The 24,646-nt window shown below is 39.0% G+C and overlaps 1 protein-coding gene across 9 annotated transcripts in view; it reads left to right on the top strand.

Annotated features, from left to right (window-relative positions):
- picalma (phosphatidylinositol binding clathrin assembly protein a) overlaps window positions 1-23,421 on the top strand; it is a 124,538-nt gene extending 101,117 nt beyond the window's left edge. For 6 of the 9 annotated variants that reach the window (XM_048598481.1, XM_048598482.1, XM_048598473.1 and 3 more), the window contains 4 exons: window positions 11,931-11,990; window positions 13,533-13,637; window positions 19,222-19,324; window positions 20,171-23,421. In XM_048598481.1, the coding sequence (XP_048454438.1) occupies window positions 11,931-11,990; window positions 13,533-13,637; window positions 19,222-19,314 (258 nt within the window). In that variant the 3' untranslated portion in view covers window positions 19,315-19,324; window positions 20,171-23,421. The remainder of the gene's footprint in view (window positions 1-11,930; window positions 11,991-13,532; window positions 13,638-19,221; window positions 19,325-20,170) is intronic. The other 3 variants (XM_048598477.1, XM_048598478.1, XM_048598480.1) reach the window with 2 other exon arrangements.
- The last annotated feature ends 1,225 nt before the right edge of the window (window positions 23,422-24,646 follow it).

Raw genomic sequence — 24,646 nt, 5'->3', positions numbered from 1 at the left:
AGCTGGACACACTCCTGGAGAATTGTGTAAATCAGGGTTTTAAACAAGTTATACATAACTTTTTGTTCCTCCATGTAGTGTCTCTATTAATAATGTCATAAATACTGTGTGTTTTCTAAACCACACTCTCATCTTATTTTGCCACCTTCAATGACTTCTGTACATAGGTACACGGGTCCCTCAGCTCTGACACTTACACCTCCTTTAGATGGTGTTGTTTATTTTCAATTGTTTCTCCATGTTACTCCCACCAAATGACTCACTGAAAATCTGTGCATTGACTTCATTGCCATCTCCACACCTATTCCATCAACTTGTTCCTTTTAAGCTATCCTGCTCACGGTTCACAATGCTGCTAAGTTTCATGTTATTCATAAGCTTTGAAATCCCAACACTGATTCCTGGGGAGCTTCCTTATGCATCTTCCTCCATTGTAAATCCATGAATCACTGTTCTATTTCCTGTCATTCAGCCAATTCCGAATCTCTGTTCCCTTTATTCCAAGAGCTAAACTTTTCCCACAAGTCAGTTGTGTGGCACTGTATCAAATTCCTTGCTACATGCTGACAGAACTTTGACCTCACTGTCTTGAAAATATACAGATTGTTGTAACATAATTGTACCTCCTAAAGCTTAAAAACAGAATGGTTCTCTGTCGTTTACATGTCGGATGTTACACTTTATAGAGACTTCACACAATGTCACAGTTTAAATTTTGCATAAATCAGCACAACATTTGGGCACCACAATAATAGAAAAACTGGATGCAAAAACTGCCAATTATTCTTTTTTTTTGAAAAACTCCAAACTAACTATTGGATGTCTGTAAAAAGAAAAAAATTGATCCAATTTTGCAATATGTTCATTGTAATTGTTGGGGTGCCAGTTTTTTAAGTTAGCTGGCAAGATAAAGCAAATAAGTAAAGCTTCTAAAGTAATACATCATTATCACTAACTCCACAGAATCCCTACAGTGTGGAAATAGGCCATTCGGCCGAACAAGTCCGCACTGACTCTCCCAAACAGCATCCCACCCAGACCCAACCCCCTATCCTATCCCTGTAACCCTGCATTTCCCATGGCTAATCCACCTAACCTACACATCCCTGGAAACTATGGGCTATTTCCCATGGCCAATCCACCTAACTCGCACATCTTTGGACTGTGGGAGGAAAACGGAGCACCTGGAGGAAACCATGGGGAGAATGTACAAGCTCTACACATTGAGTCATGCAAGGCTGGAATTGAACCTGGGTCCCTGGCATTGTGAGGCAGCAGTGCTAACCACTGAGCCACCGTGCTGCTTAACGTTTGACTGGCTGTCAGTTTTTGTGGTCCTGTTTTATAAAGGCATTGGGTAAATATAAGTTAACAAATCCTTTCTAATGGAAAAAGATGAGATGAATATCGTAGTTGTCTACTCTAAGCCAGATAACACTTAGGTTTGGGCTTCTAAGTGGCAAATAACATTTGAGTAACACAAGTGCCAGGCAAAGACCATCTCTAACATTTTGGACATCCTCATTACTACCATTGCTAAATTAAACCACTCTCTGCCACCCAAACCATCAGCATCATGCTGGATGTTATCACGCTCCACCTCAAACACTGATTTTCTCCACCACTAATATACAATGGTGGTAGTGTGTACCATCTCTAAGGTCGACTGCAGCAACTTAGGTTCCTGTGCCATAATGTTTGAAGCCTGGCATCTTTACTGCCTAAGGGGACAAGGGTAGCATATGTGTTGGAATGCTGCTACCTGTAGGTTTTACACTGAGTGAAAGACTATTCTGACTTGGAACTTTGTCACCAAGTCAAAATCCTGGAATTCTCTTCCAAACAGCACCGTGGGGTGTACCTATGCCACGTGGATAATAGCAATAGGAAAAGCCAGCTCAGCCATAGCTTTTTGGGGGCTGTGCAGAATTGGCAATGAACCCCGACTTTATCAGTGTTGGTCCTATCTCAACAGCAAAAAATAAGTCCTAACAAACAGCTTGGGAAGTCTATTGGTCTTAGAGTGAAATTAAGTTAAAAGCTTGTGGAATGCCCATTTTATCTGAAAGCGAAATGCATCCTTTATTGCCAGGGTAAAACGGCCTCTCATTTCCCAAGAAGTGGAATTACTTAGAGATCAAGACTTCTCTTTGTTATTTTTGCATGCAAATATGACTTCAACCAAATTATGTACACATTCTGTAGAAATGTCTGACGTTTATTGACATAGAATGAAGTTGTGTAGACTTGTTTTTCTAAAACTTGAGGATAGTAATTACTAGTAATTATTGTCATTAGAAAGTATTCTATGTAATAAGTTTACAGATTAAATTCTATTGTCTTTTGTATATCCTTCTTGGAAATGCAGAAATCTACTTAATACAGTAATTTTATGGTACATGTGGTGAAATTAGTGTTTTGTAAAAGCATAGTCATCCCTGGCCAGTTTTCGCAACTTTTCCAAAATTGACATTGAGATCCTGCCAGCTTTTTCATGTAGTGATTTCCAAAGACTCTTGGTACTCATTTGTAGTTGAGATAGTGCCTCTTAGGAGGAAATAATGACAGCAAAGAGTTTTAACACCCTGAGTCAAAAGCATGTTGGCCTTAACTCTGCAATCAAATGTCTCAACCATTTAAGGATCATGTTCCTTGGGCGATGCAAGGTAGATAGGTGAGCTTATATTTCTTTTGAGTCCAGGTGACTCCATGATGAAAGTTCTTACTGATGAAAATTTGAATTTGTATCAGTCCTATGTCGTAAATAGTTACCTGAAGGTATATCTGTCATAATCCAGGATACACCATTAATCAACCAGTTTGGTAGACGTTTTATTGAGTGCTTGGATTCTTCCCGTTTGGCTACATGCAACTCTTCAAACCAATGCCTTAATAAATGGGGTGATGAGCTGATTTGGCTGATTAAGCTCCAGTATTTGTCTTTTGCACATTAGAATCACTTAATAGTAGGTATGTCAGCCTGCCCATAAACTGTCTGGAATTGGAAAGTTGGGTTGTGTCCTTTTGAAGAAAGCTAATGGATACCATAGAAAAATACTAATGATGGAGATATCTTGCTATCTTAATTCGTATCATCTTTAAAATATCAGAATGATGTGTTGCTGTACCTGTCACATGACAGACCAAGCACACATACTGAGATAGAAATACAATGATGGTTGAAAAAGAACATATCCAAGGAAAATTTTAATTTTCTCTAGTCACAAAGTAAAATATTGTAAATAATCTTAATCAAGCTAAAGGTGTTTTTAAAGTAAATTCTTCTTGATTTTTTTTTAAAAAGGAGAAGTTTCTTTTTTAATTCTTGTAAAACCAGTTGTTGATTTACCCTTCTTGAACAATCGCTGAATTGGTCATTTTGTAAGAACTCAGTCTAACTAAATGTTTGCATATTGCAATTGTTTCCTTTGGAAAGCGGAATGGCATGCATTTTCCTCAATGCATAAGTGAAATAAACTATTTTACCATAAAGCTTTTGTTAATCACTATTAAGTTGAAAGCTTGTTGCAACTGTTATGTCTTTGTTCTGCTATAATCTTAGTGTTCTGAATTGTCTAAATCAGTCTAAAGTCATAGAGTTATACAGCATGGAAACAGACCCTTTGGTCCAACTCGTGCATGCTGGCCAGATATCCTAAACTGGTCGAGTCCCATTTGCCAGCATTTGAACCATATCCCTAAACTCTTCCTATTCATGTACCCATACAGGTACAATGTTAATTAAATATTGCAGTTGCACCAGCCTCTGGCACCCACTTCCGTTCATGCACCACCCACCCCACCCCCACCTCCTACCTACACTCACACCTCTACTAGCTTCATCCCCACCTCCTTGACTTGTCTGTCTTCCCTCCCACCAATCCGCCCCTCCCTCCGCACTGACCAACCCCCATCCCAACTCCCTGCCTACCTACGGAGGGCTGTTCTAGGTTACAAAGGGACATTGATAGGATGCAGAGCTGGGCTGAGAAGTGGCAGATGGAGTTTAAACCTGAAAAGTGTGAGGTGATTCATTTTGGAAGGACAAACTTGAAAGCAAAGTACAGGGTTAACGGAAAGATTCTTGGCAGTGTGGAAGAGCAGAAGGATCTTGGGGTTCATGTCCACGGTTCCCTGAAAGCTACCACCCAGGTGGATAGAGTTGTTAAGAAGGCGTATGGTGTGTTAGCTTTCATTAATAGAGGGATTGAGTTCAAGAGCTGTGAAGTTATGCTCCAGCTATACAAAAGCCTGGTTTGGCCACATCTGGAGTATTGTGTCCAGTTCTGGTCACCTCATTACAGGAAAGATGTGGAAGCGTTAGAAAAGGTGCAGTGGAGATTTACCAGGACGTTGCCTGGAACGGAGGCAAGGTCTGACGAGGAAAGGTTGAGAGAGCTAGGGCTTTTCTCTTTAGAACGACGAAGGATGAGAGGTGACTTGATACAGGTGTACAAAATGATCAGAGGTACAGGTAGAGTAGACAGCCAGAGACTTTTTCCTAGGGTGGAGGTAGCTATTACAAAGGGGCATATTTTTAAAGTGAGTAGAGGTAGATATAGGGGAGATGTCAGAGAGTGGTCGGGGCATGGAATGCATTGCTGGAGAGGGTAGTGGAGTTGGCCTCATTAGGGGCATTTAAGCGGCTATTAGAGAGGTATTATATATGATAGTATAAGGTGGGGTGGAGGTTAGATAGACCTTGGGTTTAGGGTAAAAGTTCAACACAACATCGTGGGCCAAAGGGCCTGTCCTGTGCTGTACAGTTCTCTGTTCTACACTCACCTCTACTAGCTTCATCCCCACCTCCTTGACCTGTCTGTCTTCTCTCCACTTATCTGCTCCACTATCCACCTTCTATCACCGCCTCCCCCTCTCTCTATTTATTTGAGTCCCCCTCCCTTCCCCCGTTTCTGAAGAAGGGTCCAGACCAGAAACATCAGCTTTCCTGCTCCTCTGATGCTGCCTGGCCTGCTGTGTTCATCCAGTTCCCCACACCTTGTTATCTCAGACTCCAGCAGTTCCCACTATGTCTGAATGAACATTTATTGTTGTGAAGGTTGGTAAAGTGTAGGCCAAATGTGACTGATATAACTAAATATCAGCTTTAGGCCTTTTTAAAGAATAATGTGCTAGTTTCAATTCCTTTTGTTTTTGAGGTTCAATGAATTTGCAATTCTTCATAAGCTTTTTTCTTCAGGAATTGTGCTTTTTGTTCATTTGCTGACTTAGTGTCTGACTTGTCCAGAATGAATGACTTATCAGCGTTTCGTGAACAACTTGTAGCTACAATTATTCTGATCTGCTTTTTTAATTTGAGTTGCGTTAACATTAGAATTCACATGATTTGTGATTGACTGAGCTAATTCATTATCTGAAAACAATTCTCTTTAGTGTCATGGGTGGCAGTTCAGTTTCAGCAGGCAAGTTTCCTGCCAGAAGGATTAGCTGGTTTTGTAGGTAAAATGCAGTCCTGTGCTACGATTGTGCTATGATAGTGTCCCAGTAATCCAGAGCACCAGACTGATGTACTGGCTGAGTTTCTATCCTGGCAGTTGATGGAATTTAAATTAAACTAATTTAAATCCAGAATATAAACCTAGCTTTGTGAAACTGTGGTTGATTGTTTCACCCACCTGGTTCACTGTTGTCCCTTTTAAGGAAGGAAATCTGTCATCCTTATTTGGTCTAGAGTATATGTGCCTTCAGACCCTCAGCACTGTAGTTAATTCTTAACTTCTCCTGAAATAGCCTAGCTAGCCACACAACTGGACGACAGGGTTGAGAAGAAATATTGGCCTTGCTAGTGATGCCCACGTCCTGAAAAAGATGCTTTTAGTAAAGAAAGCTCACCCACAGATCTACTCTTAAAGTTAACAAGTATATAGTACTTTTACTGCGTTTTTGTTTGGTACTGATTGTAAAAGAAATGAATATTGTGAAAATGACCAAAATGGTCAATGGATTTTAGTTTATTTCCTTTAGCCAAAAGAAACCCCGCCAGTATAAGCTGCAAAGCATCTTATTTTCAAAATGTCGTATATGAAAAAATTTGCATGATTTTAGCATTAATTCAAGAATAGACACAGCTAACAGACTCAATTCTGTTTTTCCTCGCTGTATTTCTGGATCACTAAATACTTTGATAAATAAAATATAAAACTTTATTCAATGAATGTAGATTCTACAGCAAAAAGAGCTAATGTCATGAACCATATTTCTAACATATAGATCTGTTTGATAGCAGGTAAAAGAAAATTTAGAATTGATATTGTTTTAATCAGCTTGAACTTCGTTAAAAGCAAAATACTCCAGATGCTGCAGATCTGAAATGAAAATGTAGTGCTCATATAGTCAGCAGATGTAGCAGTCTCTGGAGGGAAAAACAGAATTAACTGAGGTGACTTCTTCAGCACTTGTCTTCTGAAGAAGTCAAATTGGTTGAGCTTCATTGTTTTCATCAAAGTAATGTTTAATCTCTATTCAATTGTGATCATTCAAAATCAGTTTTACTTAACCTGACAGTATAAATGGCTGTTATTGAACAAGAAAATACCTGCTAGAATGTTGCATTTTGAAGTGTTAATACTGCATAGTACCTTTGCATGTGTGGATATTGAATCCAGGCAAAGTTTGGATCTCCGTGTTGCCCTTGTGGGTGAATAGTCAAACCCATTTGTAAGTAAGGGGAACTTGCTTTCAATATCATAACATGTTGTTACTTATTTTCACATGCCACTGGACGTTTGCATGTTGATTTGAATGGGAGTGGAACCTACCTCTTCAGTATTTTTTTAATGCAAATTTCCATTTTCAAAGCTCCTTCTCCTTTACTTTCTTCCCTTTGGTGCATCTGCTTAACCTTTCTTGCAGAACAGCTGTCATCAGAGAAGCTTTGGCACAATACAGTCAGGGCATAAAATGTAGAAGCAGAAGTAGATCATTCAGCCCATCGACTCTCGTCTGTCGTTCAGTGAGATTGTTACTGATCTGATGAGCCTCAACTCCACTTTCCTGATTACAGCATTATACTTGATGCTCTTTACTGATTAGAAATCTGTCTTTCTTAGCCTTGACCATTTTTAATGACCCAGCCAACACAACCCTCTGTGGTAAAGAACTCCAGAGATTCACTACTGCCTGGGAGAACATATTTCTCTTTGTCTGTCCAAACTGGGGGTATGCCCTCTGGCCCTAGACTCTGCCACAAGGGGGACAGTCCCTCTGTCTGCTCTGCCGAGTCCCCTGTCAATACCACAGCTATTTTAACATTTTACTTTGAGCAGCTCTTTTGTATATTTTGTAGGTTTCAATTTCTTCATTCCAATTTCTATTTGGTTTCTGAAGCAGCCTTGTTACCTTATCTCAAATTTATTCCGTTGGGCTATTGCCAAAGTGATTTTTTTTTTTCAAATAAATTGTTGCTTGAACCAACATTGTCCCATTAACAATCTGCAGATTGCCATTCACTGCTTAAATAGCTGGGACTTTCCCCCCACCCCCATACATTTATTTCCAATTTCCATGCTCAATTTGATTTGAGTTGACTTTGTAGAGCAGTGTGTCAATTCAGTAGAGCTTGCCAATAAGATTGGTCTTGTAGCACTTGGAACTGTGGGATTTTTGATGTATATATTAACCAGTTAGCATAGACTTTTAGCAGATTCCTAGAGACCCTGTTGTTAGATTTCTCAACTGAGATGTTGAAGTAAGGTCTTCACTTCATTGGTCAACATGAGCAGAGGATGGAGTTTAAGTTACGTAATGAAATTTTTTTATTGCTACGGATCTACATGTATCTACATGTCGGACCTATCCAAGAGGTGAGAGATTAGTGGTCAATCCGTCATAGATATATTTCTCGTGATAAGATACGAAGATGTTGGCAAGACGTAAGTCGAGACTGGATCCCATGGCAATACCAGCTACTTATATGTGTGTGTGGTATCATTGAAACTGAACTAAATTGCATGAGTTGCTAAATTCATGAATTGATGAGCGCGTTTAGACACTAGTGGCTTGTTTATGTTGCTACAATAGAGTGACGTAATGCAAATGTCAATGGCTTCTTTAAGTTGTACATTGCCAGCTTATTTAGCAATGCTGAAAGAACACATGGATATGTTGTTGCTATGAGACAACAAGGTGCAGAGCTGGACAAACACAGCAGGCCAAGCAGCACCGGAGGAGCAGGAAAGCCGACGCCTCGGGCCTAGACCCTTCCTCAGAAAATTGTTGCTATGATGTCTTGTGTGGTCTTTACAAAATCCTTCTCTTTGGTGGAAGGGCAAATTAAAAATGGTTACAACAGTTCACAACCTTTTGGTCAATGCACATTGTGTAGAATAGGGTGTTAAGGAATGTCATTTTTGTCTTTTGGATAAACCATACATGTGTGAGCTTTGGAGCCAAATCCTATTGAGTATATCCTTACACAAGTCTACAAGTATCTTTGCAATTTGCTCTGAGGTGTAGATATGCAGTCTTTGTAGTGGTAGGCCCTGTAGCCATCAACATGGAGCCGTCTTTGAGCACAACACACGCTGAGCTGATGTAGTCATATTGCTGAGTATGACTACTCCAGTCCCATTGTCAGGTTTATAGGCATATATGTATGTGCCTTGATTATGCAGTGCTACCATCCATGAACGTTGTTGATAAAAATCTGTCAGGTTGTCAGATATTCCACAATATACATGTGCCAGATCTGCTAGATGTGCTTTCGGGGCCTTCATTGTCTTGTTCGATGCTGATTTCAGATGAGAGAAATATGAATGAAGGAGTACAAACTTGGCAAATACCTCTTGTTTAGTGCAGGGGAGTAAAAGGGGTTAAGAAGAATGTCAGACTTTGCATTCCCCTTAAAACAACCTGTCTAGTCAGTGTCCAGCTGCCTTGTCTGCCAACCAAGGCTGACAGTTAATTGTTCTTGCTGGACCATGCCTACAATGGTCCAACCACTCAGCACCTTCTTCTCATCCTATATATCAAGAAAGGCCTATTGACTAAACTAGTCAAGTCCTAAAGTTCATTGTTGCTAAATTCTGTGTGCAACAGGTGGTGAAGGAACTAACGAGCAAAACATACCTGACCTCATCCTCCCCAGTCTGCCTGCTGCAGATACATCTATCCACAATACAATCAGTAGGAGTGACCACTGCACAATCCTAGTGGAGATAAAGTCCCATTGAGGATACTCTCCGTTGTATTATGTGGCAGTATCACCATGTGAAAGGGGATAGATTTTGAACAGATCCAGCAACTCCAGACCGGGCATCCATGAACCACTGGGCCATCAGCAGTAGAATTGTACTGAACACGAGCACAAGCTCCACCCTCATGGCCAGCATTTTCCTCCATTCCTCCAATACCATTAAGCCACAAAACAGAACTATTTGCATGCTAAACAGTACAAACAGCAGGTGGCAGTCAGGGCCAAGCCATTCCAAAACCGACAGATCAAATCTAATCAGAGATAGTAGGAACTGCAGATGCTGGAAAATCTGAGACAACAAGGTGCAGAGCTGGATGAACACAGCAGGCCAAGCAGCATCATAGGAGCAGTAAGACTGACGTTTCGGGCCTGGACCCTTCATCAGAAATGGGAGAGGGGAAGGGGGTTCTGAAATAAATAGGGAGAGAGGGGGAGGTGGATAGAAGATGGATAGAGGAGAAGATAGGTGGAGAGGAAACAGACAGGTCAAAGAGGCAGGGATGGAGCCAGTAAAGGTGAGTGTAGGTGGAGAGGTAGTGGGGAGGACGGACAGGTCAAGGGGGCGGGATGAAGTTAGTAGGTAGGAAATGGGGCTGCGGCTTGAGGTGGGAGGAGGGGATAGGTGGGAGGAAGAACAGGTTAGGGAGGTGGGGATGAGGTGGGCTGGTTTTGGGATGCGGTAGGGGAAGGGGAGATTTTGAAGCTTGTGAAATCCACATTGATACCATTGGGCTGCAGGGTTCCGAAGCGGAATATGAGTTGCTGTTCCTGCAACCTTCGGGTGGCATCGTTGTGGCACTGCAGGAGGCCCAGGATGGACATGTCGTCTGAGGAATGGGAGGGGGAGTTGAAATGGTTCACGACTGGGAGGTGCAGTTGTTTATTGCGAACCGAGCGTAGGTGTTCTGCAAAGCGGTCCCCAAGCCTCCTCTTGAATCTAAGCCTGTTGTAAGTGGTGGTGGACAATCAAAAATTAAAAGCACAGTCAACAAATATCCCCACCCTCGATAAATGGAGAGCCCAGCCTGTCATTGCATAAGACAAGGCAGAAACATTGCACTACATGGAGTGCCCAACTGATAGCTCCTAAATTGGTTGTTAGTAGAATTCCTTGCACATTTCAGGGTGCAATTTTTGCTCCAAGTTTTATACTATCTTTAACCCTTTTAGTTAACTGCAGATGGTGGGTCTTCCCTTTTGATTCTTCTTTCCCTTTTTTGTTTTGTATGTGCTATGTCTATTCAGTATGTTCTCATATATTCCTTTAAATAACTGAGTGCATTTCTCTCAACCCATCCTTATGTCTAATTTGCCACATCACATCAGCTAGTATAGCTTGCTCTCTGGTTAGCCCCAAATGTTCTGGTTTAAGAAACTATCCTGAAAGCATACAGTAGATTTGTCGTCTTGGCTATTTTTGACCATCCGATACTTTTTCCAGTCACTTTGTAAAAAAAAAAAAAAAAAATAATACCGCATGACCATTGATGTATATTTTTGACAAGCTCCTTTCTTTGTTTCTTTATACTCTGTATAACCATGTGGTGATAATAGGTGACGTGTACGCCATTCCCATAAGTGACTTCTTGTCATTATCATTTCGCATCTCCAAACAAAACTCTCTTCTTTATCCAGATTTCTTGAACTTGGGTTACTCTCTCTATTGTGCTAATAATATCATTTATTAACACGGCCGGCCCTCCATCTTGCCGAGCTGCTTGTACTTCCTAAATGTCATGTGTCATAGTCATGGAGTTGTACAGAAACAGACCCTTTGGTCCAATTCGTCCATGCTGACCAGATATCCTAAGTTTACCTAGTCCCGTTTGCTATCTTTTGGCCCATATCCTTCTAAACCCCTCCTATTCATATACCCATCTGGATGCCTTTTAAACATTACATTTGTACTAGCCTGCACCTCATCCTTGGGGGCACTTCATTCCATACATGCACCACCCTCTGTGTGGAAAAAGTTGCCCCTTAGGTCCTTTTAAACCTTCCTTTTCCCACCTTAAACCTATGCCATCTAGTTTTGGACACCCCACCCTGGGGAAAATACCTTGTGTATTCACCCTGTCCATGCCCCTCATGATTTTATAAACCTCTATAAGGTCACTTCTCAGCCTTTGACGATCCAGGGAAAATAGTCCCAGCCTATTAAGCCTTTCCCTGTAGCTCAAATCCTCCAACCCTGGCAACATCCTTGTAAATCTTTTCTGAACTCTTTCAAGTTTCACATCCTCCTTCCAATAACAGGGAGACAAGAACTGCATGCAGTATTCCAAAAGTAGCCTAACCAATGTCCTGTACAGCCACAACATGATTGCCCGACTCCTATACTCAATGCACTGACCAATAAAGGCAACATACCAAACACCGCCTTCACTATCCTATCTGCATGCGACTCAAATATTCAATATTTAAGTCACAATCTCTGCCAAATTAATGGATTGGATTTGACTATGTTTTGTTTTGCTGACCAGATAAGTGGTTGCTCTTCCAAGTAATTTATTCTGCGTAAACTGCTTGGCTATGTTTGAGAGGTGCAGAAATGCAAGTTCTCTTTGCCCTTTGGTAGTAGGAAATATTGATGAGATAGTTGCATGACTCTTTAAATTTCAAAGATGTTTGAAGTCCTTGTTCTTTTTATCTATAGTAGTAATGATTAATTATAAATGCTGTTTTGCTTTCATGTGTTCAAATTGTCTTCTCTTAGGCCCCTCCCATAATGGCTTACCCAGCGACAACACCGACAGCAGTGATGGGATATGGCATGGTATGTGTGTGAAGCAAAATGAAAATTTAATTGAATAATTTCATCTTCGATGGGAAAAGTCATGGCAATCTATTTGTAACAAATTATTAATGTTTGCATCATGTAGAATTCTTTACTACAAATTATTTCCATTTAGTTCATATGCTATTCTAAGTAGCACAGTATTCATCTAAATTACGGCATCCTGATGTGATCTGCTGTTCTTAAACTTGCATACAAATATCCCTTCTTTGGGAAAATTAGTCACGTATCAAAAACTATTGTATACAACTTCTGTTGGAGGTAGTTTGAGTTGGCCAAATTAGCATGTTAACTAGTAAGTTTTATATTATTTGTAGTGAAGTGTTGTGAACCATGGAGTACTGTACTTGAGAGATTGGAGAATGTATGTACGTATCTATGTATATGTCAACTTAGTAATCTAAAAGGTGAATCTTCCACAATTTTGAAAATAATTCAGGTCTGTGTGCTTTGTGTATTTGCTGTCACATTTAAGCTGCAAACAATTGGGCCCACTGTCATTAGTCATTTATGTAAACTATTTGGATGAGAATATAGGAGGCATAGTTAGTAAGTTTGCAGATGACACCAAAATTGGTGGTATAGTGGACAGTGAAGAAGGTTATCTAATAATACTTCAGGATCTTGACCAATTGGGCTAGTGGACCAAGGAATGGCAGATGGAGTTTAATTTAGAAAAATGTGAGGGGTTGCATTTTGGTAGGACAAGCCAGGGCAGGACTTAGGAGGGCCATGGAGAGTGTTGTCAACCAGGGAGACCTAGGGGTGCAAGTATATAGTTCCTTGAAAGTGGCGTCAGAGGGAGGCATGGTGATGGAGAATGTCTTTGGCACGCTTACCTGCATTGGTCAGAGCATTGATACAGGAGTTGGGACATCATGTTACGGTTATACAAGTCATTGGTAAGGCTATATTTGGAGTACTGTGTATAATTCTGGTCACACTGCTGTAGGAAGGATGTTATTAAACTAGCAAGGGTGGGAAAAGAAGATTCACAAGGATGATAGAGACGAGAGGGTTTGAGTTATAAGGAGAAGCTGGCTAGGCTTTTCTCCTTGGAACCGAGGGATGAGCTTATAGAAGTTCATAAATCATGAGGGTCATTGATAAGGTGAACAGCCGAAGTCTTTTTTTTTTCACCAGGATAGGGGAATCCACAACTACCTGAAGGGCCCTGAGGGGAAACCTTTTCACACAGGGTGGTGCATAAATGGAACAAGCTGGCAGAGGAAGTGGTAGAGGCGAGTACAATGACAACATTTTTATAGGACCTCTGGACAGGTATGTGGATAGGAAAGGCTTAGGGGGATATGGGCCAAACACAGGCAAATGGGGCTAGTTCAGTTTAGGAAACCTGGTTGGTATGGACAAGTTGGGCAAAAGGGTCTGTTTCCATGCTGCATAACTCTATGACTCTAATGTATTTTTAAATGCTGTGGAATTTAAGGGTTTTTTTTTGCATCTAGTTGTAAGGTGGAAAATCTGTCTTTGAAATTATTTCATGGGTTTTTTATTCATTAGCCACCTGCAATGGGAACTATGCCTATGATGACGCAACAAACAATGATGTATACCCAACCAGCCATGAGACCATCAAACCCTTTCAGTTCTGTACCTGGAGCACAGGTATTCTAGCAATTTCTTTTTAAGATGTCTAATAATTTGGTACTTTGGACTATTCCATTGATATTAAACTATGGTGCTTCTATTAGAGTGTTATCTTTTACATATTCAAATGGAAATGAACAAATAGGATTATTGTGCTTAAATTTGTTTGTCATGAAGTCCATGTTAATTTAATAAAATAAAAGTATTTGTAGTTTAAAGTTTTGGCAAAGATCTGTAGCTCAGGTTGTGGTTGAGGTTGAGGTTGTTGGCTTGCTCGCCAAGCTGGCTTGTTTTTGTTCAGACGTTTCAAAAACCAATGTGGTTTACAAAACACCATGCAACGACTGCCACAAAGATTTCATCGGACAGACAGGAAAGAAACTAGCCATCAGAATACACGAACGTCAGCTAGCAGCAAAACGGCACGACGAACTCTCCTTAATATCAGTTCAGTCAGACAATGAAGGCCACCAGTTTAACTGGGACAAGGTAACCATAGTAGCCCAAGCCAAACATAGACATGCATGTGAATTCCTAGAAGCATGGTTCTCCACCCATAATGCAATCAACAAACATGTAGAATTGGACCCCATATACAAACCGATACAGATCAAAGCTGGAAATGACAGTGCTCACCATAACGGACCTGACAGTGTAAATTCTAAGCGGAGTAGAACAACATTGCTTCACCGGAGGCTCCACTGACATCACCTAGCATGGTGATGAAATGTCTGAATGAAAACAAGCCAGCTCGGCAAGCAAATCAACATCCTCAGTGTTTGTAGTACTAAGTGACATTTTTCGTTCTTTCTTGTTAGTAGAAATAGTGTTAACAACAGTTTTAAACCAGTGCATAAATTCATTTTTGTTTTAGCAATTTGGGTAGCATGGTGGCTCAGTGATTAGCACTGCTGCCTCACAATGCCAGGGACCCAGGTTCAATTCTAGCCTAGCATGACTGTCTGTGTGGAGTTTGCACCTTCTCCAGCTGTCTGCATGGGTTTCCTCCAGGTGTTCCAGTTTCTTCCCATAGTCCAAAGATGTGCAGTTTAAGTGGATTGGTCATGCTAAATTGCCAGTAGTGTCCAGGGATATGCAAGGTTACAGGCATAGGGTAGGGTAGTGATTCTGCGTGGTATGTTCTTCAGAGGGTTGGTGCAGACTCGATGGGCCAAATGGCCTACTTGCACACTGTAGAGATTTTGTGGTGATGATTAATTATCAGTATCTGGGTTTCTACTTTCTACTTAGAAACTAAACATGTCATTTCATTTTTATACATAAGATTCTTGAATTTTTAACCAGAGGATCATGTTCTATAGTTTTATAACTTTTCTTCATAAAAACTAGACTTTTATGCTTTCAGTTCATGTGTATTATGAGAAGCCTTTACACTTTTTGTGCTTTTGGTTGCGAAAATGTATAATCGGAAAATGTTGCAAATATTCAGCAGTCAGGCAGCTTTGGTGGAGACAGAAACAATTCTTGGGCAAATCTTGATCTGCTCCTAGGGGAATGCACCCCCAAAGGCAGTGAAAGTAAATTCTACACAAAACCAAAAATCATCTACCCGATAATGGGATGAAATCCTGAAATTAAGCACTCAGACATTTGACAGTGACAGAGCTGTCTGACACTTTTCCCACGTTATAGTCCATCTGCCAAGTTTTTACCCATTCACTTAACCTGCCTATGTCCTTCAGCAGACTCTTGAGTCATCATCACCACTTGCCTTACCAACTATTTTTGTGTCACAAACTTGGCTGTCGTACATTCACTTTTTCCTCGAACAAATCATTGATTATCTATTGTAAATGTGACCTCAGCAACGATTCATGTGATGAAAATGCTTTCCTTCCCCCCGCCATCCTACTTTTGAACTGTGGAGTAAAGAAGGATGATACTACTAAAAACCAAGGAGACTGAGTAATGTTTACTGGAGTACATTGTGAATTGTATAAAATATTGCATTTTCCTAGAACAGTCATGTAGACTGCGTAGAGCCAGTGGGTTCTGAACTGAGGAGAATAACTACTTGACAACAACATTCTGATTCCTGACCAGGTGATCTGGCTTGTGTGGAACCAGTGCAAGATGAAAACCACCTAGTTTATAAAGGGGAAGGATTGAAAAAAAAACTGTCTCTTTCCCTTTCCTGTGTGGAGGCTCTAAAAGTCCCCTGAAACAGGTAGCAGTCTTCAACTTGCCTTTCTTCAAAAAGCCCCAATTGAAGGAGAAATAAACTGGCTTTAATGACATTTAAAGAATGATTTCTCAATAATTAAATGAAAGAGAGCACCAGTGCACAAACAGCAAAAAAGTAAAAAGGAATTGAAAGGAAGAGAAAGAAAGTTATTGAATCTTGTGATTTAGATTGGTGCTATCAAACAATGTTTCCCTTTTGTTTTCTTTTTCCACACTTAATATCTTCGTCCTGTCTATTTTTGTGTCTGCCTGAATGAGAAGGGGAGAATTTAGGAAGGGATTGAGTTGTGAAGTTATAAGTTAGCAATTGGCATTTCCTAATTATCAATAGTTAAAAACAATTTGTTCGTAATAAACAATTATTTTGTTAAGTATAGGAACATGGTGACTATTTTCTTTGAACCTGAGTTTGTCAGTTGGGTAAATTGTGGAATACGGATAATTTGGTTAAATGTTTATATGTTTGTAACAACTACAGCAATAGTGAACCTTGATTTTCAGCGCATTGCCCCAATCAGTCATGAAGCTTAACACTGATTATTAATCTAACAATTTCTCAAATAAAGCTATGTGTAATACACAAAGCAATACTTAGATGTGAACTCCATTTAAGTCACCGAATGTTCACCCACTAGCTGTTCTCGGTTTATGATTTGAGTTGCATGTTGATTTGCTTCAAGTTTAAACCAAGTTTTAGGATCTTAATTAGCCTGAAGGTTTTGTTTAATCAGGTTGTCTTTTTTTTTCTCACTGTGCTTCTATACTTGTTGCTGTGGTGAGGATTTTGGTTATCATATTGGACATTTCAGGTTCTATATTGTGTTAAATGTAAGTTTCTAATCTTGTGTTTCTTCAGATAGTGCCCTTTAGGCTTCTGTGTAGCATGAGTCAGTTTAAGTTATTGGGTTCGGTTGATGTAATTTGTAAATGGTGAATGAAACAATTGATAGTGAGAGTGTATTGAACACATGCCACACAGGATTTTAACTATGGGTTTGTCTTGAAGGTCAGCACAATTCAAATACTTCTTTGCAGTCCCTTCCCCAAACTATGATTAACACACAGAATTAAAATGATCAATTGCAAAATTTAATTCCCTTCATAAACTACAAAGAATTTGCACTGTCATAGATCTTGACCAAACCTGGAGAAAAGTTCTAAAGATGTTTTCCTCAATTCTAAAAAGTAATCACCTGAAGGTTTTATGCGCTCTTACAATGCATTGTAATGCAACCAGTTACTTTTCACAGATGATGAACTTTGATGCCCAGTAAGCTAGGAGCAAGTGTATTGTGTGGAGTAGATTGCTTTGAATTGCCACCTATTCTATGAAGCAATCCTGCTACCTCATTAAGCACACAATTTCTCTTCCTAGCTACCATGTTAGAATAGTTTGTAAGTGTTTACCAAAGGAATTATCACTAGACAACCAGATCTTTCCCACAACTTCATGTTGTAAGCATTGTACGTTAAGATCCCCGATTATTGCCCTAAAGTCTCATCCTCTGCGACTATGACTGTGTTGTATTTCCCTGTCACTCCTTAGTACGATCAACTATGCCTTCACTTCACCTCTGTGTCGTTCAGCTTAACGAGACTACGTGGTCTGTTAAATCCAAAACTAGTCCATCTCTTCTCTTCCTACCGTTCCCTTGCCCTTGTGTTGTTGACTGGAGTCCCCCCAGGATCTATTCTTTGCTCCCTCACTTTTCAGCAAAGAACTCAACCTTGTCACCATTATCAAAAATGGTCAGCTTCTACACTACACTGGCACTTAACTGTGCTGTTCTACTGCTTTGATGCCTTTGCTTATTTTGTCAGTTTCACATAAGCTGCAGTTTCCTCAGTTAGACATTATCAAAATTGAAGCCATGATGTTTGTATTATGCAAGAAATTCAGTAACTTTGCCACGAATTCCACCCTCCAAGCATTGAATGTGCTCAGTCCCTTTATGACATGACTTTTCCAATGCTGCACTGCAACCCCCATCCTCTGAAAATCAGTTTTCTTTAAACTCGATTCTTCACACTTGAACTTAAAACTGTAATCCCCATGTTTACGTTTCCAAGATAGTCTCGTCCATGTCCTCCCTTCAGTATCGAAGCTCCACCAGTCCTGCAACCCACCTTCCAAAAATTTTGATTTCCTGACTTGTGTTTGCCTTCACCATACAACAATCATATTTTCAGATACACTGTTCCTACATTCTGAAATTTTCTCCCAAATTGAGTTGAATTTTAGGGTGGCATGATGGCACAGTGGTTAGCATTGTTGCCTTATAGCACCAGGAACCTGGTTTGATTCTAGTCTTGGACATTTGTGAAGTTTGTGGATATTCTGCCAATGTCTGCATGGGTTTCTGCTGGGTGTTCTGGATTCCTCCCACGGTCCAAACATTTGGTTAATTGGATCAACCATCTAAATTGTCTTGTACTGTCCAGACATGTGCAGGCTGGATTAGTTATGGTAGATGCAGGATTATGGGGATAGGGTGGGGGGTGAGTGTAGGTAGATTACCCTTTGAAAGGTCAGTGCAGTCTGGACGGGCCAAGTGGCCTTTTTCTGCACTCTAGGCATTCTATGCTTATAAGATCCTTGTCTTTTATGACTTTTAATGTCTCTTTCTTCAGTTCAGCCCTTTTTGTCTCATTCCACCTCCATTCCTGTGTTAAAGTTGGAAGTTGTTATGACTTTGATCTGTTGTAATCCTCTCCAAACTATTCTTGAATAGTTCTGATTTTATTTTTAAACACTTAATGTAGTATAATTGTTTTTGTCATTCAGCTTCCACCTAACATTCCTGTTTAATTTTCCTCCTCTTGCACTACATAAAGTCAAGGTGAAAAACAGATTTTTTTTTTTTCCTGAATTACCTGTTCAATTGTATTTCTCCATCTTGTGGGGAGATGCGTTGTATTCACATATTTTCCAAGTATGTTGTGTAGTTATGCTGTTTAATTCCCCTTTCCCTTCTTGGAGAATCTAATTTAGGACCGAAACCTAAGGTTTGGATTTCTATCTAAAATTATATATTTCAAACTATCAAATGTTTAAATTTGAGGTGCCTACAGGTACAACTTTGACCAGATTTAGTTAGGAAATGGAAGTGCTGCATGTGTCTTACAGTATTGGTTTGGTTAAATTCTAGCTACTCCTTTGCTAACACCTTTTTCTTAAATCAAAAATTAGTTTCTAACAGCTAAAACCTTCAAGTTCCTAAATTACAATATGAATTTTAAAAGTTAATCTGTATATCTATACTTGCACAAAACTTGAATCCTTGCAAAAAAGTGGCTTTATTGCTAAAATGACAGTTCTGCACTGCTGTCACTGAATTCTCATGTCCAACTCTTTGCGTTTTCTGCTTTCACTTTCTTTCTTCACTTTCTGAAATAGTTGCCTACAGCCTCAAGTCCTTCTAATCAAAGTCCTCCTAGAGCTCCTGGAAAGGATCCGTTTGCAGAGCTCTCTCTCAAGGATTTCTTGTAGAACAGACAAGGTATTCTTGGAGTAATAAGTGTATATCTGTGTTTTCTGTTAAGCAATGTTCAGAACAAGCACCTTAAAACCATCACACTAAGCCAGCTATAATAGCCGTGTTGTTACAGTATTTGGTTATCACGCACAAGGTATGTTAAAAGAGCCTTCCTGTCATATGTATGTCGTGGTGTACTTGTGCTTTATAGAAATTTGTAATTATGTTCATTTCTTTTGCGTATGGATTGTTAGTACTTTAATTAGCATGCAGTTTTTTTGTGGTGGTTGTAGCTCAACAAACTAATTCTGACAGTAAGACTCTGTTAGTGAATTTACATGTTGGTTTGTTTAGTTTTCCACTTCCCCACAATCAGAACAAGTTTCAAATGCGTCTCATAAAATTGTACAAAAAATAAGGTTTTCAAATACATACAGTACTTCCTATTAATACAGTGGTTTCACTCTTCATCTGTGGAAAGCGTAACAGACAAAATTTGTTACTTGGACTTTGTACAGTGTTTTTAATCAATAACTGGTCCATAATGCACTTCACACCTATTATTAATAAGATATTTTAAAGTCCGAAGTTCTCACTATTTTTTGTTTGTTGGGGTAGGGGGGGTGGTTTCTTTCTGAAGCTTTTTACACACTTCTTTCACAAATTGCCTAGCTAAAATCTGTTGTGTACTGAGTTTCCTTATCTTGCATATAGAAACTTATTTCAATTTGAAAATTGATTTTTTGGTAAAGAATTTGTACTTGTAGAGAAGTTTGTGATTTTCAAGGAAACCTGAAATTAATGTTTTACTGTATGGAAGTCTTATTTGTCTGATATTTGCCCTGCTATTTCAATTGTCATCTTTTCTAGATACACTTTATGTAATGGCATCAAACGGAACCATTCTGAGAAGATAAGTGCTAAGCAGCAAATTTTATTCTTCTTGCAAAATACTCGCTGTTTGTGAAACTATCTTCCATAAGGATGTTCTCAATATGGATAATAACAAGATTGCAGAATGACCAAGGTGAAAAGTTTATTGGAAAACACATGTTGATGTATCAACGTAAGCAGCAAGTGGAAAGACTTATTTTGATTGAATCGGTCATCAGCCAATCATGATTTTAAATTGTTCCAACCAATAATGCCATACAAAACATCAAATAGTTATGTTCTCATACTGAGTGAAACTTTTATTGATTTAGAATTGACAGCTTGAAGAACGCTAAGATTATGGCTAAGAGCTGCTGGATTGTAAATTATCAGGATTTGGTAGGGTATTCTTTGAAAAGCAGCAGTAAATTATGTAACTTTTGTATGTACACCAAGTATCAGTTTTTCTTTCACTTTCACAGAATAATCGTGCTAAAATTATTAATTCGGAATTTTACTTTTTATTCAAGTTTGTAGTAGACATTCCTTGTGTACTATGTTTATATTTATTTATGACTGTGTCAGATTAAGTAACAATATTGCATCAGATGCTTTCTGTGAGGATTAATATGAATGTGCATGCTTCATCAGGTTAGATGAAAACATGAATTTGAATGGAAAATGCAGTTAATTGAAAGATGAAGCACTAAATATTCTACAACTCAGTTTACTTACCCCTTGTACAATTATTTGTAGGCAGATTCTCAATCCTGCATTTGTATGGAATTTAGAGTGAATAATGTATTAATCAATGTAGCTAATTCTGTGCCTAGGATTTTGCAATGGAACAGTTATTGACTTGCAAACTACTACTTTTGTATTTTGGCATTAGCATAATTGGGAGGGCCTTTCTATGCTCAGCATGTCATTATTTTACATCGGAGTTTAATGCTGCCTTTCCTGACTAGAATGTAAAGAATTGCCTTCAGTTCACGAAGATCCTCTACCTCCATAGGACTCCAAATCATATGCAGATCTCAGAACACTTAAAATGTTTGTTTAAATGTCCACACATGGTGTCTTCACTTGGTTGGTTCTGAGAAGACTTGTTTACACAAAGTTGGAAATGAGGGAATAGTTTCTGTGTAGAATTTTTTTAAAAAGTAAAGCAAGATAAAATGTAACACAGCACTGTTGATCGGTGCTCACTGTATATAACATAAACTCTATTCGCATCACTGGTGTGAAGGATGGCTTGAGCTTAAGGCAATTCAGTACACTAACTTTGCAAAATTTTGCTGCATTGTCTTTGCAGAATATATTTTGTTTAAATGAAAAAAAATGTATGTTAGGGGAAAATTTGGTGGATTTTCAAATAGAGCAGCTTTCACTGACATTTTGTTACCAATTAGGTCCAAGTTACATCTCTTGATTCCAATAGATCCTGTGCATGGATATAATAATTCTGCATTATTTAATAAAAGAAAACAAGCATTTGTAGGAAGCTGTTATGTCACATTGATCTTTTTCATCAATGGAAAGGCTTTGCTGCCGGACATTATCTGACCATTTGAACAGATCTTCAAACCTTTTAACTCTTCGAGGTAAAGTTGCTCAGGATTCGTCAGAAAAAATGGATATCAGTAATGTCAATGATTCTATTTGTTTGTTGTGGATTCTTTTTTTTAAATGTGCACTTGTGTTTGCCACAAATATGTCAGATGTAAATTGATATTGATTTAACTGAAATGAAAAATGTTAGGGTAAATATTTCAACTTAAAATACTGTCTCGAAATCACTTAAGACAGTTGTACAAAAATGTTGCATTCTTTATGTTGTGATTTCTGGACATATCTTGGGGCACCTCTGCTTCAAGACAATTGGGCAATGAATCTTTCACAAAATAAGGCATGGCCAACTAATCTCACTGAATTTTGTAAGACCACTAATATGGTGACAGGGTAATTTCATCAATATTGCCTACCTGGGGATACAGACGGAATTTGGTAAGGTTGAGTACAAAATTATTACCAACAATGAGAGTACAGTGATTGGAGTTCACCTTGTGGCATAGGTTATTAATTGGCTGGTTGATATGATTCACAGAAATTAAAATGGTTTATTTGTGGCATAGTGTGATCTGGTGTTTCATAATGATCTACACTGAGGCCTCCCTTTTGTGCCTTAGATGAGGGCGTCGGAAGTTCTGTATCTGGTTTGCAAATGACATGAAGTTAAGAGGTATGATAACTTTTAGAGAGGAAAGCAGGATATTACATTGTTACATCATTTTGCCAATTCTATGGCATTTGTTTGCGAGAGCCCATCCAGTTTGGATTGAATCAAGATAAATCCATAATATTTTCCTCATGGTGCGTGTATAATAACAATTGAGGAGCAAAAGGATTGAGTGTTCATGTGCATAATTTACCATATGTTAATACTCTGTACAAAAGGTAACAAGGCAAATAGAATGTTGGCTTTAATCTCAAAAGGAAAGGAATGAGATTTGTATCAGTTGCACAGAAACTTGCTTAGACTCTTGTAGAGTGCAACATTTGTTTGTGAGAACAAACCAATGAAAGATCTTGGGTGGGATTATGCATAGATATGCCAGAATGGTACATGAATTTAAAGGGCTAAGTTGAGGGTGAGATGCAGAAACGTGGATTGTATTCCATTGAGTTAATGTATTGAGGCGTAATGTATAAAGAGATTTCGGTAGGGCAGTTATAGACAAACTATTTTCTCTATGTGGGGACTTGAATGCAATTTCAAAGATGTGAAATTCCAGCTAAGCCATTGAGAAGTAAAAGTAGGAAATAGGTTTTACGTTCAAATTTAGTTTCCTTCTGCAAAAGGGTACAGATGTTGGGACAATTTAAATTTTTCAAGACTAAGGTCAATAATTATTTACTCAGGTTATGAAAGATGGTTAAATGGAGTTGGGCCCAGATCAGCTATAACAGAATGGAGAAACAGGCAGGAGGTGATCAAGGTGTGTTTACGTTACTACAGTACTCCTTCCTCCCATCTCCCTTTATCTTACTTTTCTCACCTCTTCTCACTCCACAAGCTGCAGTTTAATAGCCTGCAGCCAGAGAATAATCTATGTTGCCACAGTTTGACCTTGGAGTAACTTGTTGACAATTTAATTAAATTTTACTCCTTGTGAGTTGGAAACTGACAGTGAAAAGGTATTAGAGATAGTAGGAACTGCAGATGCCGGAGAATCTGAGATAACAAGGTGTAGAGCTGGATGAACACAGCAGGCCAAGCAGCATCTCCTCTGATGCTGCTTGGCCTGCTGTGTTCATCCAGCTCTCCACCTTGTTATATCAGTGAAAAGGTATTTCCCAGAAGTGTAAGCAAGTCACACGTATGGATAAAATTTGATGCTTTGCATGTGACATTGCTGATGCTGACAGATTTGACATAAGTTTTACTATTCTTTAGAACTAAGCATAATATTTGATCAAATCTGTATTAGACTCTTTCTTTGTTTAAACCTTTACTCCAGTTTGTCCTGCTCCCTGGCAGAACAACCAATAACAAGACGACTTGTTCACACATGGGGAAATGTTTTGTTTTTTGTTGTTCTCCCATTCATGGTACATTCATGTGTAATTTTGCCAGCACAATTTCAAGTTAGCCTTTGTAAATGCTTGCTTGTAATTCTGATTTTCAAATTCTCCAGATAAACAGACTGATTACTGAAGTAACATTATGGTCTTCCAGACTTCAGTGCTGCTTATTGCTCGTCAACTATTTGCATATCTGTGGATGTTAGTGTGTATGGCACTAATAGAGTGAAACTTGACTCTGAACTATTCCCTAATTTTCTATATTGGGTTATTGATAAAACAGATGCACAAAATTCCCCGCACAAAATTCTGCCCTGGCACAAATTTAAAATCATCTGATCCAACTTATCAAGTTGAGACTGTCAGCTCTCCTATCCCATAATCAGTTTGAAATTAAGGTTCTTATTGTTCAATATTTTCAATTCAAGCCACAGCGTCCTCTCAATACTCCAGCTGAAAATTGACATGGAGAACTGAAAATGCAAGGACTGATACCATTAGGTCTCTTGCCAAAACATCATTTTGCATTGAAGGTTGAAAATGCTTTGTTGGCAGATATGAGTTAAATTAAGTCAGAAAGAGTATGTGAGTGCTCAAAGAAGAAACACCTTGACTGCCTAAATCCATGTGGATATGAGATGAGTGAAATAATTCCATGGTTTTAAAGTGTCTTAAATTCTTAATATTTACTCAAAATTTAAAGTCATTGTCTGATTTTTGTGCTGTATTAGACTAGACACTTTATTGATTTAACAGCAAAATCTTTGTGATCCTGTGGTCAAATCTGAGTGGCAGGTGGCAGTTGACAGTTGACAGTTGCTATCTTCTTAAAATTGCCTGGTGCCTAACTTATCTTGTTTATCAGTGTCCCAAGGATGGAACATAGGT

The sequence above is a fragment of the Rhincodon typus genome, chromosome 6 (genome assembly GCF_021869965.1).
Source record: "Rhincodon typus isolate 14 chromosome 6, sRhiTyp1.1, whole genome shotgun sequence".
Lineage (NCBI taxonomy): Eukaryota > Metazoa > Chordata > Chondrichthyes > Orectolobiformes > Rhincodontidae > Rhincodon > Rhincodon typus.
This window is presented reverse-complemented; position numbering and strand designations above follow the sequence as displayed.